Source organism: Balaenoptera physalus (assembly GCF_965194825.1).
Source record: "Balaenoptera physalus genome assembly, chromosome: 10".
Taxonomy (NCBI): Eukaryota; Metazoa; Chordata; class Mammalia; order Artiodactyla; family Balaenopteridae; genus Balaenoptera; species Balaenoptera physalus.
In genome coordinates this window covers 65785479-65800132 of record NC_138889.1, presented here as the reverse complement: position 1 = coordinate 65800132, position 14654 = coordinate 65785479, and the positions used below count along the sequence as shown (strand labels likewise).

Sequence of the window (14654 nt, the reverse complement as noted above, 5' to 3'; positions counted from 1 at the left end):
ATGAAATTTTGCCATTTGCAACAGCATGAATGGACTTGGAGGATACTATGCTTAGTGAAATAAGTCAGACAGAGAAAAACAAATACTGTGTGTTATCACCTATATGTGGAACCTAAAAAGTAAGATGAATGAATATAACAAAACAGAAACAGACTCACAGATATGGAGAATAAACTAGTGGTTATGAGTGAGGAGATGGAAAAGGGTAGAGGCAGGATAAGAGTAGGGGATTAAGGGGTACAAACTACTACGTATAAAATAAATGAGCTAGAAGGATATATTGTACAGCACAAAGAATATAGCCAATATTTTATAACAACTTTAAATGGAGTATAATCTATAAAAACTTTGAATCACTATGTTGTACATCTGAAACTAATGTAATATTGTAAGTTAACTATACTTCAAAAATATGTATAGGATTATAGAGTTGTGAGAAAGTTGTAAAAGAAATAAAATGGGCCAAATGTGGGTTGTTGTTGAAGCAGAGTGATAGGTACATGGAGGTTAATTATACTATTCTCTCTACTTTTATAGAGATTTTAAGTTTTCCATCACAAAAAGGTGAAAGGATAACCAACCAAGTAGAAATATGAGCAAAGGATACAAAACTGCAATACATGGAAAAATAAATACTAATTACTATTAAATACATTTGATGTCACTGATAATTAGGCAAACTAAAAATTAACAACTGTGGCTTGTTTGTGCACATAATGAGAAATTTCATACAGCAGCTCCACAAAATATTAGGTACCTAGACTTCTATCTTTCCACTCAGCCATCTTTACCTTGTGCTTCTTGCTTTGGGGCTACAGAATGGTTGCTCCAGCTTTAACAATTTTGTTCATTTTTCAGGAAGGAGGAAAGGAAAAAGTCCAGAGCCAAAATGTTTATGTCAGCTGAGTCCATCTAACCTTTTTATAGAATATTCCATGGACCCTAAATCAACAACAAGAACTGAGTAACAACACCTCATCATATGCAAGGGAAGCTGGAAAATGTGTTTTGTTTTGTTTTTAAATTGGGCACTTTGAAGAACCCAACAAAATCAGGGTTCTGTTTCCAAGAAAAAAAGGGAGACTATACATTGGATAGACAACTAGATACCTTCACCATATAGTCTCAAATTAGTCATTACTGTTGTTACTTTATGCTTGATTAGATTTACATACAGTTTACCCATTTTTTCTTTATTCATCATTTCCTCTTATATCCCTCTCTTTCCTCCTTGACTTAATTTCTGTCTTCTGATGTACTTTCTGCATTAGTGGCTCTCTTAGCAATGGTATGCTGTTAGTAAATCCTTTCAAGTGTTTTTTTTTCCCTAAAAATATCTTTATTTCACTCTTATTCTTAGATGATCACTTAGCTGGGCATAAAATTCTAAGTTGATAGTTAGTTTTGCTCAGCACTTTGAAGATATTATTTTCTTACTGAATATTTGTGGATAAATCCTCAATTGGTTTTGCGTGTCCTTCTTTTCATAAGGTTGTAGTCTTGACTGTTCCCTAAATTTGCAGTTCTCACCAAATTTTAGGTTTTAAAACTTACTTGTTTTGCATGTATATTAATTGTATGTGTTATGTTTTTATAGATTTATTTTGTATTTTATTTTGTAGAAGGGCAAAATTTGCCACAAGAAAGAGATTTCTGGTTTGACAATGGCTGTTTTGGGCAGGTAATTTGTAAAAGGTGACACATTCCGGTGTGCTCATACATGGCAATGGCCAATCCACAAGTGTTTCTTACACACTGACCACGTCACCAAAACTCAACCAAGGAAAAGGAAGATGAATATAATCAGAGCCGCCTCCCCCATGCCACATCATCTACCAGGTTTAGAAGCAAAAGTGATTTAGTTTTTGCCTTCCATAAATACAAAAAAAATGGTGAAAGAATGTAGATTCACAAATGCCTCAATGGACAGTATCCTAAATTGACTTCCCGAGTGTGCTACCAAATTATCTTTCCTCTAACACCTGGCTATAACCATCCATTTACATTTGGAAAACAAGAGAAAGATAAATGTTTTAGCATATTCTGATGGGATGTTTGCAAGCATGTAGGAAAGCCTATCCTTGCCAACAAGGACAACTTTGATATTCAATCCTCTTGTAGAAAGTGGAAACCTGTCACAAGAAGCAAGTAATGTTTGCAAATGGAAGCCTTAGGCACCAACCACTTGGCTAGCCAGATAGACTCTGGGGGAAGCAACAAATGCACGTGGGTGTAATGGGAAATGTACTATTGCTTGAGCAAGACTATGCTTCTGTGGTTGACTCCCCACATCTTGCAAAGATATTTGCAAGAAACCACATTCAGAAACATCATATGGACATGGTTGAATGCCTCGTGTCTTGGTTAATGAGTAACTTGCTTTTAAGTTGGTATATTGCTGCTCTCACAAGGCTTTCTATTTTGGTTCTCTTTAGTCTCTCTCAAATTCCAGGGAAAAACTCTGAGTTTCAAAATGCATATGAGCAAGAATAAGCTCATTTTACTGCTTGGAATGATCTGTTTGGAACAGAGTAAATCTGCAACTCTCTCTCTCCCCAAAGGTAAGTTCCGAATGAACTCTGTAACTACCTTTATCTGAAGAAATAAACTTTGCTGGCAATGGCTGTCACAGTTCCACTCCATATTCCTTTGGGAGAACAGGAGAGACAAATATATTTTGGAGATCTAATTAGTTTTCATGTAATTAATTTGGATTTCTCTCCTGCAATCATCATATTAAACTGAATAGAACATTAACGGAATACAACTTGGACAAGTTGCACTGATCTGGAGAAAACTGGAATCGTTCACTTATTTGGACACATTCCACAATCCCATCTCCTTTCATGGAACAAATTCTGGAAATCAGCATAAATTTGGAAGCATTTGTAATCTTTTAAAAAATTATATTGCTGAGAAATACAAAGCATGTTTCCTGTAGTCTATTATTTATATATATATATATAAATGATATATATATATATATATATATATATATATATATATATAAATGATCTTTTTTTCCTCAAGTAACATTCTGAGAACAGTTCTTGGCAGGCTTCTTCACAGTCAGATTTGTACCAGCCTCAAGAATTATCATGTTTTCTATCTTTGCTTCAATTAGTTCAGGAAATACTAAATTTTGTGTCTAAGGTATTTATGATTCAGTCAACAGAAACAGCTAGAAAATAAGCTTTGATTCAAAATTATGCCTGTATTGGGTTCAGAATCAAAAGACAATGTTACATCCATGCTTTGTCATTAATTAGCTGTGTATCTCTTTGATCCTTCATTTTCCCATCAGTAATGTGGGGGTAATAGTTCTTGATTCACAGGCAGAGAATGGGGCTTAAATGAGAAGTTATTTGAAAGAGTTTTATATATTTTAACATATTAATCTAAATAGCTATGCTTTCAAGGATATATTTTCAAGAAAAATCATTTGTTCTTCCTTCCAACTTTTATAAGTGTCTACTGTAAGCTAGAAATGTGCTAAATCTTGGAAATACAGAGATGAATAAAACATAGGATTTTTTTTTCCTCAAGTACTTCATAGTACAATGAAGGAGACAAACAATTCACTATCATAATACTGCATGGTAGAAACTATAAGAGGGGAGAGGAACTACAGGGGAGAAATACTTAACACAATTTGAGGAAATCAAGGAAGAGTTCTCAGTTGAAGTGATCTCCAAGCTGAAGAATAGGGATTAGAGAATTCAACTATGTAAAGAAGTGGGGTGATTATGAGAGAGGGCATACTAGGCCCTCCTAGAGAACATGTAGAAAAGAAGGACCTGCAGTAGGGACAGAACATGGACCATCCTTAAATTACCAGGCAGTCTTCAGCATCTTAATCTAGCCCATCTCTTAGCTGAAGAGTCAAAAACAAACAAACAAAACAAAACAAACAAAAAAAAGCAGAACAGATATTGAGAATAAGTAAGTAAATGCAACTTTTTCAAGGATAAGATCTTTTCCACAAAAAGGAAAGAGTTCTTTCTCCCATTACCTAGCAACCCTTCTACCCTAACGCCATTCCGGTGTGTGAATCAGGACACTGTCTTCCCTCTACTCCACTATCATTGAACAACCTGATACTTTCCACTCTTATAGCAAGTTAAATCCAATATTTGACTGTGTGCCAGGCACCACTGACCATGATCTCAGACTTAGTCTCTTGGGTCAAGCAGAGGAAAAGATGCAAACACAATTACAATCTAAGGCAGACTATAGTATTACCCATTCAACCAATTAATTGAGCAACTTCTATGAATCGGGACCTGCACTAGATACTGTAGATACAGATATTTCAAGATTAAGTTCCTATTTCTGAGGAGCTCACAGTCTAGTGGGGTTGAAAGATAACCATAACAGCATGTGATAAATGTCACAGAGGCACAGAGTGCTGTGAGGAGCCTCTAAGGGGTCAGATGGCTCAGTATCAAAAGGGGACTGTATTCGTGCTACCCCAGCAGAGATCTACCTCTGAGGCCCTAAATCTTCATGTCAGAAAAGTAGATCTCTTCATGATATGTACGTCCTATGTGAAAAAGTGGAATAATCCCTTGTACCGCAAATCACAGCAAATTCCACAAATAACTTAAAGCCATTTTATAGTATTGCCACATGTTCCATGTCTTATAGTATTTCTTGCTCAGAAGAGTTTCCTGTACCCCTCAGTCCTAAGAGATATCTAATCTCTAAATTATTGTCTTTTTTCCCCCTAGCTCCCACTTGTGGGCAGAGTCTGGTTAAGTCACGGCCTTTGAATTACCTTAACATTTTCAGTCGCATTGTTGGGGGAAGACAAGTGGAAAAGGGTTCCTACCCTTGGCAGGTGAGTCTCAGGGAACATTCTCCTGTGGTTGGATTATGAGCTGTCTCAGGATTGGATCTCTCAGAACCCATGCTGCTCATCAGTATGCTCTATTCTGCTTAGTTCATCACCAGAGATCTCATGAGTTAGTACAAGGATCCAAGACACTCCTGATGTCCATCAGTTGACTTCTAGAAAAGGTGTGTTCAGAATAGTTACAAGCGCTATTGGCTTGCTCCAAAATTTGGAAATGCCATCCCAAACTTTCAGTCCCTAATACAAAAATCCCACTTCAAATTTATAATTTAAAAAATAATTTTCTGATTCAATAAATATATTTAAAACATACTTATCTTGTTATAGTTAAAGATGATGAGGGAAGGTGTAGCCATAGGTCTACTTTATGCTTGGGATGTAAGATTCATACCTATACCGTAGGACCCTTCAGGGAATAATCAAGAGTACTGCCTCCTTAGTAGTTAGTGTCCTAAGAATTCTGTCTCAATCTAATTTCCTGTTCCTCCTATGCCATAGAAATGCCTTTGTGCTTCTGCCCTTAGCCTATGGCATTTATTGTCTTTGAAAGTCTCCCAATTTTCTTTACCTTGGGAGCCATGCTATATTCTCGCCTCTTCATTTTGTAGGTAGAACAATAGCTCTTTATTTTTACTTCTCTTGAGTCAATCAGTCATATTAACTTTTAGATCAGTGGATATTTGGTAACGATTGGTTGATTGAGTCTGTGTTCAGTGAGATGATGGAATGGCTGAATCATTGTCATTTGATTAACTGATGAATTAATTACCTGGTTTGAAGAGTTGATTGATCAAATTCTTACTTGGTCAGTTGGTTGGCTAGTCAATTCAGAAGTCCATATTCAAATCATAGTCAGGGATGACTCATTGACTTTTACTTACTTGTGCTTTATTCTGTTCTTTGCCTTTTCTCTGTATTAATTTTTTTTTTCAATTGCTCATTGAATAATTTTTGGTCGAAAAGGAGACAATTCTAATAAATCGCTTCTTTTCTAATTTAAACAGTGGAATTAAAAGTATTTGCTTGTACCCTATAAGTCATGTTGGAGTCAAGCCAAACATCATGAACAGGACAAGCCAAAGATAGAAAATCTATTGTAGAGACAGATTAAAAAATAAGCTTGAAGCAGTTGTAGAGGTCAAATAGTTAAAAACTATAAGAAAGTTGTAAATCCAGACTCTTTCTCTAAGAGGCTTGGAGGAATTGGAACAGACTTTGGAAGACTCCCTTAGCCCTCACCTTGTCTTTATCCCAAACTTCTTCATCTGGTCTATTCTGTATCTTATGCTTCTTTTTCTTTCTCTTCATTCACAGATATTATTCATATTGTTAGAGTAACAGACGGTAAAATTATCATATAAATAAATAAATACCCACAATTTTTATTACCAACTTACTAAAACCTTATAGCCAATCATCTCAAGTTAACTACCTCTCCTGTGGGCCAGGGGTAGGAATATTCTGGTTCCAGCATTGCTCTTCTTTCTGAGCTATAGTGTGATTGGTTTACCACTTCACAGTCCATGATTTCTGATATTTATGAGTAAGATATCTGGGTCTCTATTTCAGAATATGCTCAGTCACCAGGTTTGGGGGGATCCCAGGGCATTAACTTGCTCCTATTTAAGGTCTTTGCAATTCAGGTGTCTTTGAAACGAAGGCAGAAGCATGTCTGTGGTGGGACCATCATCTCTCCAGAGTGGGTGATCACAGCTGCTCACTGTGTTGCAAACAGGTAGGGAAAGCCCAGCCCATTGATGAAGGTCAGATTGCTCTTCTTCTCCCTGGGAATCAGCAGCAATAACTCTATTTAAATATGGAATGGTGTGATGTATGCTTTAGGGGAGAACATGTTAATTGCATAATACAAATAGGGCTCAAGGTCATTGTCAGAGGGTACACAACATGGTAGAAAACATCCATTCCTTATTTAAAATGGACTGGAAGTTAATAAAGAATAATATCCAAGTGAGAAAAAAGCATCACAAAGATGGAGTTCTGAAAGTTCTCTCCTAGTTTTCTTAAATTTCAGTGAAAAAAAATCATCCAGTTCATTATGCATCTTAATAAATGGATAAAAGAAAACAAAGGGAGGACAGTAAAACACGAAGAAGGCTCCTGTGTCTTCTTTTCTATTGATCCTGCCTCTCTGAACTTCACTCTAACAATTTCCATCTTTTATCCATTTTCTTGTGTGCTCCAAATGTCTACTGTTGCCAGTGCTCTTGATATTCATAAAGCTGCAATCAAGATTATGTCCCCCTATTTGCCCTCTTTCTCCACAAACATCTCCTGGATATTTACTTAGTGCTGTACACTAGTGGGTATCAAAGATACAAAGATGACTAAGATATGATTCCTGCCCCCTGAGAGTTGATAGTCTAAAAAAGAGTCAACTGATAATTTCACTGCAATGTGGCAGGTGGTTAGGCTAGAGAGTTGCTATGTATTAGGTTTGGTATTTAAATACAGCCAAGAGCCAGGGAAATATACCAAGAGAAAATGATGTCTTTTCCAATTTTGTATAAAATCTTCTCTTCTAGATCCCCAGAGATGGCAAACCCAAAGCTCTTAATCCACCTCAATGCATCCTATCAAGTTCCTTTCAGATAACTTTGCTGCAGGTAGAAGGGGAATACAGTGGTGTTTCCCATGTCATGCTAGATCTCTAAATTACAAACATAAAGGAAGTAGGGGAAGATCCCCACTTCCCATTGCTGTAATCAGTCGCAAAGCCCTGAGTGTGCGTACCCTCTGGAACATCAGAGTTATGGTGCTATTACATCTTTCATGGTGTGCATTATGCATTATATCTCTGACATTAAAGCAGCATACTTCATGGGAATCACCAGAAACTCCCAAAGGATCTCACTGGTATTGAGGCCAGGCCAACCATCTGGGGTAGCTGAATATAGCTTTAGACCCCTGAATTACACTGTATATACACCCTTAGGCATTTAACAAATAACATTGCAAGGTATTCAATTTATCATATTATTGGCTCCATATGAGGCCACTTTTCACTAGTCCCTCACTCACATTGGGAACCTCAACATTTGGAATCATTCTCACTTTCTCTGTTCAGCAGCTTCACACCTACATTATCTATCCATGTCATTTTGAAGAGGTCATTTTGTCAACCCCTGCAGTTGTACTCAGAGGTTCAATGAAATTCATCCGTTTTACTCTTTCCTCCTCATAGAAATATTGCATCAACTTTCAACGTTACTGCTGGAGAATATGACTTGAGCTATATAGAGCCAGGAGAGCAAACCCTCACCATTGAAACCATCATCATACACCCATATTTCTCTACCAAGAAACCAATGGATTATGATATTGCTCTTTTGAAGATGGCTGGAGCTTTCCATTTTGGTAAACATTTGAAGCTCACTCTGAATTGTCTGCCCCATGTGCTCCAGAACTTCTGTTCCATAGCACATTTCCTACAGTATAAGTTATGCAGCATATGCCCAAGAATTCTGGATCATGGACTTTGAGATAGGAATTTGAGCTGGAGGTTCCCCTACCTGAAACCTTTGCTTGTGGCTTTAGATATAGGATTATGTGGAGTCAGTTACTTCGTTTCACAAGTAACCCCTGGAGGTGCCAAACAGATATCACAAGGTCTTTGGGAAACCACCTAGATGCCAATTGGTGAGTGGCTTATGGTATCCTCTCCTCCATGAATGAAACAAGCCCTGCCTTGCTCTTTTCTTCAGACCAGTCTGTGAGGCCCGTGTGTCTTCCAGAGCCAGGGGAACAATTTGAGCCTGGATTTATTTGTACAACCACAGGCTGGGGCCGCTTGAATGAAGGTAAGAACTCTTACGCTCATATCGGAACTTTCTGGTTAGTAATCAGAAAAGAGAATTTTTAATCTATTTTAAAAAGACAGTTGTGTAGACATTTTTAAAATAGACACTATCACATTGTACTTCGAAATTCAAATCTTTCCAAAATACACAAGCCTGAATGGGGCATCTTCAACACAGAAAGGGTGAAAGAGTGCCTTGCTGGCGTTCTCATTTCTGTGTTTTCTAGATGGCGTCGTCCCACAAGTCTTGCAGGAAGTGAACCTGCCCATTTTGACCCAGGATGAGTGTATTACAGCTCTGTTGACCTTACAGAAACCCATTAGTGGGCGGACCTTTCTCTGCACAGGCTTCCCAGATGGAGGAAGAGATGCATGTCAGGTAGGCAGGAATGGTTGGGCTGACAGGTCCCAGGCAGGGCTTCCCTCAGCTTTGTCATCAGATGAGGGGCTGAAAGAAGGCTGTAGGCAAGCCTGGACTCGGGAAAGAAGGATCAGGACTGAAAAGGGAGGTCAAGTCAAAATAGAGAACAGTTTAAACAACCTGTTTTTAGCAGAGACTGCGCTTTCAGAGGAAGTCTTCTGCTCTTTCCAAAAGACCAAATAACGGAGATGATGCCAACAATGAACTAGGGTACTCCAGCCCTGAAGGATAGGTGGTTCTTTCCTACTTAGAGATTTCCAGTTTGTGTATAATGGGAGCTTTCTCTTTCCCTCCATCCTTCCTGCTGACCAAACTTGAGGTTGATTTCACTACTGGACAAGACTTTTCTGAGCCTGTAGGATGAGACAGGAGAAGGAAACAATCTGATTTTTGATGAAAGCTTAGGATGGGGAAGAAGGAGGTGGACTTGGTAGGCTCCAATGGTATTTGAGGATTGACTGTGAATTGTGCTTGCCTATTCTCCCAGGCCCCTGAGTCCAAAGTATAGAAGTGAAGAAATTCATTAATCCTCATCTAGCACCTTTGTGGGGCACAGACACTGACAATGACAGTAACAGAGCCCTTTTCTCCTTACAGGGAGACTCAGGAGGTTCCCTCATGTGCCGGAATAAGAAAGGGACTTGGACTCTGGCTGGTGTGACTTCCTGGGGTTTGGGCTGTGGTCGAGGATGGAGAAATAATCTGCAGAAAGATGATCAAGGATCCCCTGGGATCTTCACAGATCTTACTAAAGTGCTTCCCTGGATCCACAAACACATCCAAATTGGTAATCAAGCCAGAACATAAGTTCAAGAAGCTAGGGGAAGAGAGAGCATCAGCAGAGTCTAGACAAGTCAGGACCACTGAGCAGACAACCTCTGCTTCTGTTCTTAGTGTCTCACATAAGGACTGTGGTATTTACTGAGTCTAAAACAAGGGTAAACTATGATGTGTGGTACAGTGTACAAATATTCAATGAAACGTGAATATATCCATCCTAGACTTTGTCAAATTTGCCTTTAATTGAAACTGTCTCAGCTGGTGGTATGTTTCACCACTTACTTCTCAACTGTGCTAGCAAGATTCAGCAAGCTATAGCATGGATCAGTGGTTATCGATGAGGGGAAATTTTGTCCCCCAGGGGACAATGTCTGGAGACATTTTTGGTTGTCACAACAGGGGACAGGGGTGCCACTGGCATCTAGGGGTAGGGGCTATAGATGCTGCTAAGCATCCTACAGTGCACGGGACAGCCCCCCTCCCATGGCAAAGAATGATTTAGTCCCATATGTTAGTAATGTTGTGGTTGAGAAGGCCTGGCATAGAGCCAGGTACCATAAGTCTGAAAAGGCCAGGGTCTATATACATCCTTCTACTAGATTCACCAATGAGTTAATTGAAACTTCATTTTTGCCTCCAAATACAACTTAATTGTTTTCTTAACTGGTGGCTTCCAGCCTAAAATAGGACTTCTATTCTTTCCCAAAGGAGTTAATTCAAATTAGTTCAGGAAGAACTTGGGTTTGTGTTCAAGTATACGGTACACTAGCAGGTTTCGGAGTCCTCAGTTCAACTTGTAGCTATCCAGCAGTTGTGGGTGTGTTACTTCCATCTACAGCCTCCCTTTTCATGAAAAATTAGAGGGGTAGACCAGATGACCTCTTCTTGCTTTGTGTAATCCCCAAGCTAAGCAGCCCACTTAATAAAGAAAGTGAAATCATCTTCTTAAAGCACAAAGGCCACTTTGCTGCTTTGTCAATCTATCCCTTCTGTTCTTTCCACAGATTATATTTTCATTAGTTGCAAATTGACTTAAAAACCTCTGCACTTTTGACCCAGGGAGATGCTAACTTCTTGAAATATTGTTCAGGGTATCACAACCTTGAATTACATCTTTCTTTTTCTTTCCCAGGGAAGCTGAGAAAGCACTCCAGAGGTGGGTATTTCTTGTAGCCTGTTCTTCCAGGAGCATGAATTAATCTCTAGGATTTCTGAATATCGGTTCCTTTATAATCAAAAGTCTTCCTCTGCGAGAGCTCTCCATAATCACTAGGTATAAAACCATCGCTAGGAGCACCCACAGCCATTCATCCCCAGCCAGGGAGGGTGAGTTCATCCCTTCACCCAGCAGGAGCGCCACATTCCCTCCGAGTTCACTTGTCAATCCAGAGCTCCGGTTCAATTCAGCAAACAGTTGGCAGATCCTAGATTTGGATCCAAGACACAAGGGAGGAGGTGGGGCATGGCAGATGTGGTCCGGAAGCTACACACCTTGTCCTGAAAGAATAGGGGACTCACCCCCAGGGTTACACTGCAGGTCTGAAATGAATTCACTCTGTGACTTTGGGCAGGCTCCTTCCTGCCTCTGAACCTGAGTTTCCTCATCCAAAAAGGAAAGAGTTTGGACCAGGTGGTCTCAAAGGCATCTTTAGCTCAAATCTTCAGTGGTTCTGTGAGTCTGTGGAACTATCTCCAAAGAGCAAAGTGGAAAAAGAGTACCCTGAGAGCTCAGAGGAGTGAGTGGCTGCTTCTAGCTGGGGGAAAAAAAAAGACAAGGGAGGCTTTGGAGCACAGACATCTTTTAAGCTTAACCTTAAAGAACAAAGGATGAGTAGGATTTTGTCAGGTGGAAATGGGATATAGGTAAAGAAAACTATTCCAGCTCAAGGAATCATCCTTATCAGAAGATGGATACTAAAATATGGAGATATGAAAATTTAGGATGTAATAGAGACCCAGTAAGTCAATCAAAGCAGTTGAAGTGTAGGCTATGTGATGAGTTTTTATGAGGGAGAAGACTAAACAGGTAACCTGAGAACAAAATATGGAAACTTTGAACACCAGTCAAGAAAATTTAGACTTTATTGAGTAATAGGAAGCTGACTAATTAGATAAACAGATTAGAGCTATACTTTAGTGCTATAAGAACTGCACATAGGGGATAAATTGGAGAGGAAAATATCAATAATTCAAGGTGGACTTATGAGATTATGTCAAGAGACAAGAATATAACGCTTGAACGAGGGCAATGGCCAAAGAATGAAAAGGAGGGCATAGAAAAAGGATGAATTAGGCCAGGATAGTCACTAAGGTTAAGAGCGGTGAGGGAGGGAAGGAATGAAAGATGACACCAAAGTTCTGAGCATGGAAAGCTAAGAAAAGGGCACATAAGTTAATCAAATCAGAAGTGGAAGCAGTTTTGCAGACTGAGAGGAAGTCCTTTTGTAGCATGTTAAGTTTCAGGGGAGATATCTAGGAGGTGGTTGAAAAATCAGAAGTTCAGATAGAGATAACAGTTGCAACTGACGGTGTGAATGAAATGGATCAGAGGGCTCGTGTAGAGAGAAATGAAAACTAATAGAACCTAGGAAATACCTGCATCTATAGAGTGGAATTATGGGGCCAAAGAAAGAAGAGTAAAGAAGAAGAAATCATAGAATCTCAAGGTTAGGCAGGATCTACAAGAAACAAAAAATAAGGCATCATAGAAGCCAAGATAGGAAAAGATTTCGTGGAGAAAGGAAGCGTGTGTGAAGAAGAACCAGGAGGTCCCAGTGTCTGTACAGGTTCTGGAGGGAAAGGGCTCTTGTGGCTAGCCCTCACTGTTAGCGCTGATTCTCGTGGCTTTCCCTCCCAGCCTCATGCAGTGAGCAGGATCGTGTGATCAGAGCATCAGAAGGGGAGCTGCACTTCCCAGAAAGCCCCTTCCTGTATTATGAGAGCAAGCAGTGAGTAGCCCCCGCTGCCTCCCCTGCCCTTGACTCCCACCTCCAGTTTGACTCTGCCCCACTCATTGGACTGTGACGGTCGCTTTCCATCGAGAAATAATACCCTCTCAATGTATCTACCTTCAGAATGTGTGTCTGGACCCTGTTTGTACCAGAGGGAATGCACGTGCTCCTCAATTTTTCCCACTTCGATGCAGAGTCTTGTCACCACAATTACCTGTCAATATATTCTTTAGAAGACACACTTACTGGTGAGTGGATTTTCACATTGTCAAATGGACATTAGTGCTAGGAGGACTTAATGGGGCCTGGTTACAATATGTCTCGCCCTGAGGCATCTATAAGTACCGCACTTCCTGTCTCCAATTTTGAGACTTAGAATTGAGAGTGGAAAGGAACAAAATCTGAGCCTGTGTGAGGGCTGTAAGGGCCACAGTGCAATTCACTTACAGCATCTGCTGCCCATGGAAACAGGCTTCCTAGACTCATTTGCCAGACCTGGAGCCCATCAGAAGTAAAATGTAGACATATAGCAGTGCCTCTTGGGGCCTCCCGGGCAGAATGCTGCTCTCCTAAGCATGAAAATGACCTTTACCTGCCTCGTCCAGTTCAGAAGGAAGATACCAACAGATAACCGCAAGTAGGAGATAAAGGTTACTTATATAAGAAACAAATGGAGGAGTGTTTCTGTGGTTATAAACTGCAGATGATTTTGCCCACCCCCTCCCTCCCCCAGGAGATACTTAGCAATGTCTTAGAAGCATTTTTGGTTATCACAACGAGAGGGAATGTTACTGGCATCCAGTGGGTAGAGGCCAGGATTGCTGCAAAACATCCTATAATGTGCAGAACAGCCTGAACACCAAGAACGTTCCAGTTCAAAATGTCAGTAGTGCTGAGGTTGAGAAACCCTGATTTAGACAAGCCTGCACTATCATGAAAGTTTAGTTCCCCATAAGTCTTTTTTTTTTTTTTTTTTTCCCCATAAGTCTTTTAATGGGTGCTGTTTTCTAGGCTCTGAACCAAAACTCTTCATTCTTATGTTGCAGGGAAATTCTGTGGAGACAGCCTGGCTTCATCGGTTCTTGTTGGCTCCAACGCTATAAGGCTGAGGTTCATCTCTGATGCCACAGATTATGCTGTTGGGTTTAATCTCACGTATAAAGCTCTTAAACCAAACTACCTTCCTGGTAAAACCGTTTACTCTTATCACACACTATGCATTCCTTTTGCAGAAATTGAGGACCCATAGGAATTAGATGAGGGGTAGGGAGCCCCCCACCCAAGGCCCACTGAGCTCCATAGCAGAGAGGAGCTCAAGGCAAGTGAGATGCAGGGTGCAGGGGCTCCTTCTGCAGTCCTGCTAAAGCGTGTTTGTTGCATACCCAAGTGAGCTGAGAGGGCCTGATGAGCTCTCGAGAACCAGTGCACAGACCTCCCGCTTCTTGATGGCTCTGCCTTAAGAGTCAGTTCAAGCATCACTTACGGGAGACACAAGGGGGAAAACAAAGAGGGTCCCTCTGTGTGTGGCGATGCCATTGTTTGGACGTTCTCCCTTGTGTTGCAGATTCAGGCTGCAGCTCCTTAACTATCCTTTTTGAAGAAGGCCTCATACAGAGTCTTCACTATCCCGAAGACTACAGCAACATGGCCAGCTGCAACTGGGTTTTTCAAGCCCCCAAACATCACCTAGTTAAGGTACTGACCCTGGTTACCCTTACTTTGCTGAGGATCTCCAGAGAATCGTTCACATAAACACCATGAGGGCAGAGATTTTATCTGATGTATCTGCTGCTGTATCCCTAGTACCTAGAACCTAGCACCTGGCACACA

General features: G+C 40.2%; 1 protein-coding gene across 1 annotated transcript in view; it reads left to right on the top strand.

Annotated features, from left to right (window-relative positions):
- Positions 1 to 3005: 3005 nt before the first annotated feature.
- Positions 3006 to 14654, top strand: part of OVCH2 (ovochymase 2) — a 31358-nt gene continuing 19709 nt past the window's right edge. The window contains exons 1-11 of the mRNA XM_082476337.1: positions 3006 to 4840; positions 6499 to 6590; positions 8058 to 8230; positions 8578 to 8673; positions 8900 to 9051; positions 9691 to 9880; positions 11006 to 11029; positions 12731 to 12821; positions 12948 to 13072; positions 13871 to 14011; positions 14389 to 14519. Of these exons, the coding sequence (XP_082332463.1) occupies positions 4637 to 4840; positions 6499 to 6590; positions 8058 to 8230; positions 8578 to 8673; positions 8900 to 9051; positions 9691 to 9880; positions 11006 to 11029; positions 12731 to 12821; positions 12948 to 13072; positions 13871 to 14011; positions 14389 to 14519 (1419 nt within the window). The 5' untranslated portion in view covers positions 3006 to 4636. The remainder of the gene's footprint in view (positions 4841 to 6498; positions 6591 to 8057; positions 8231 to 8577; positions 8674 to 8899; positions 9052 to 9690; positions 9881 to 11005; positions 11030 to 12730; positions 12822 to 12947; positions 13073 to 13870; positions 14012 to 14388; positions 14520 to 14654) is intronic.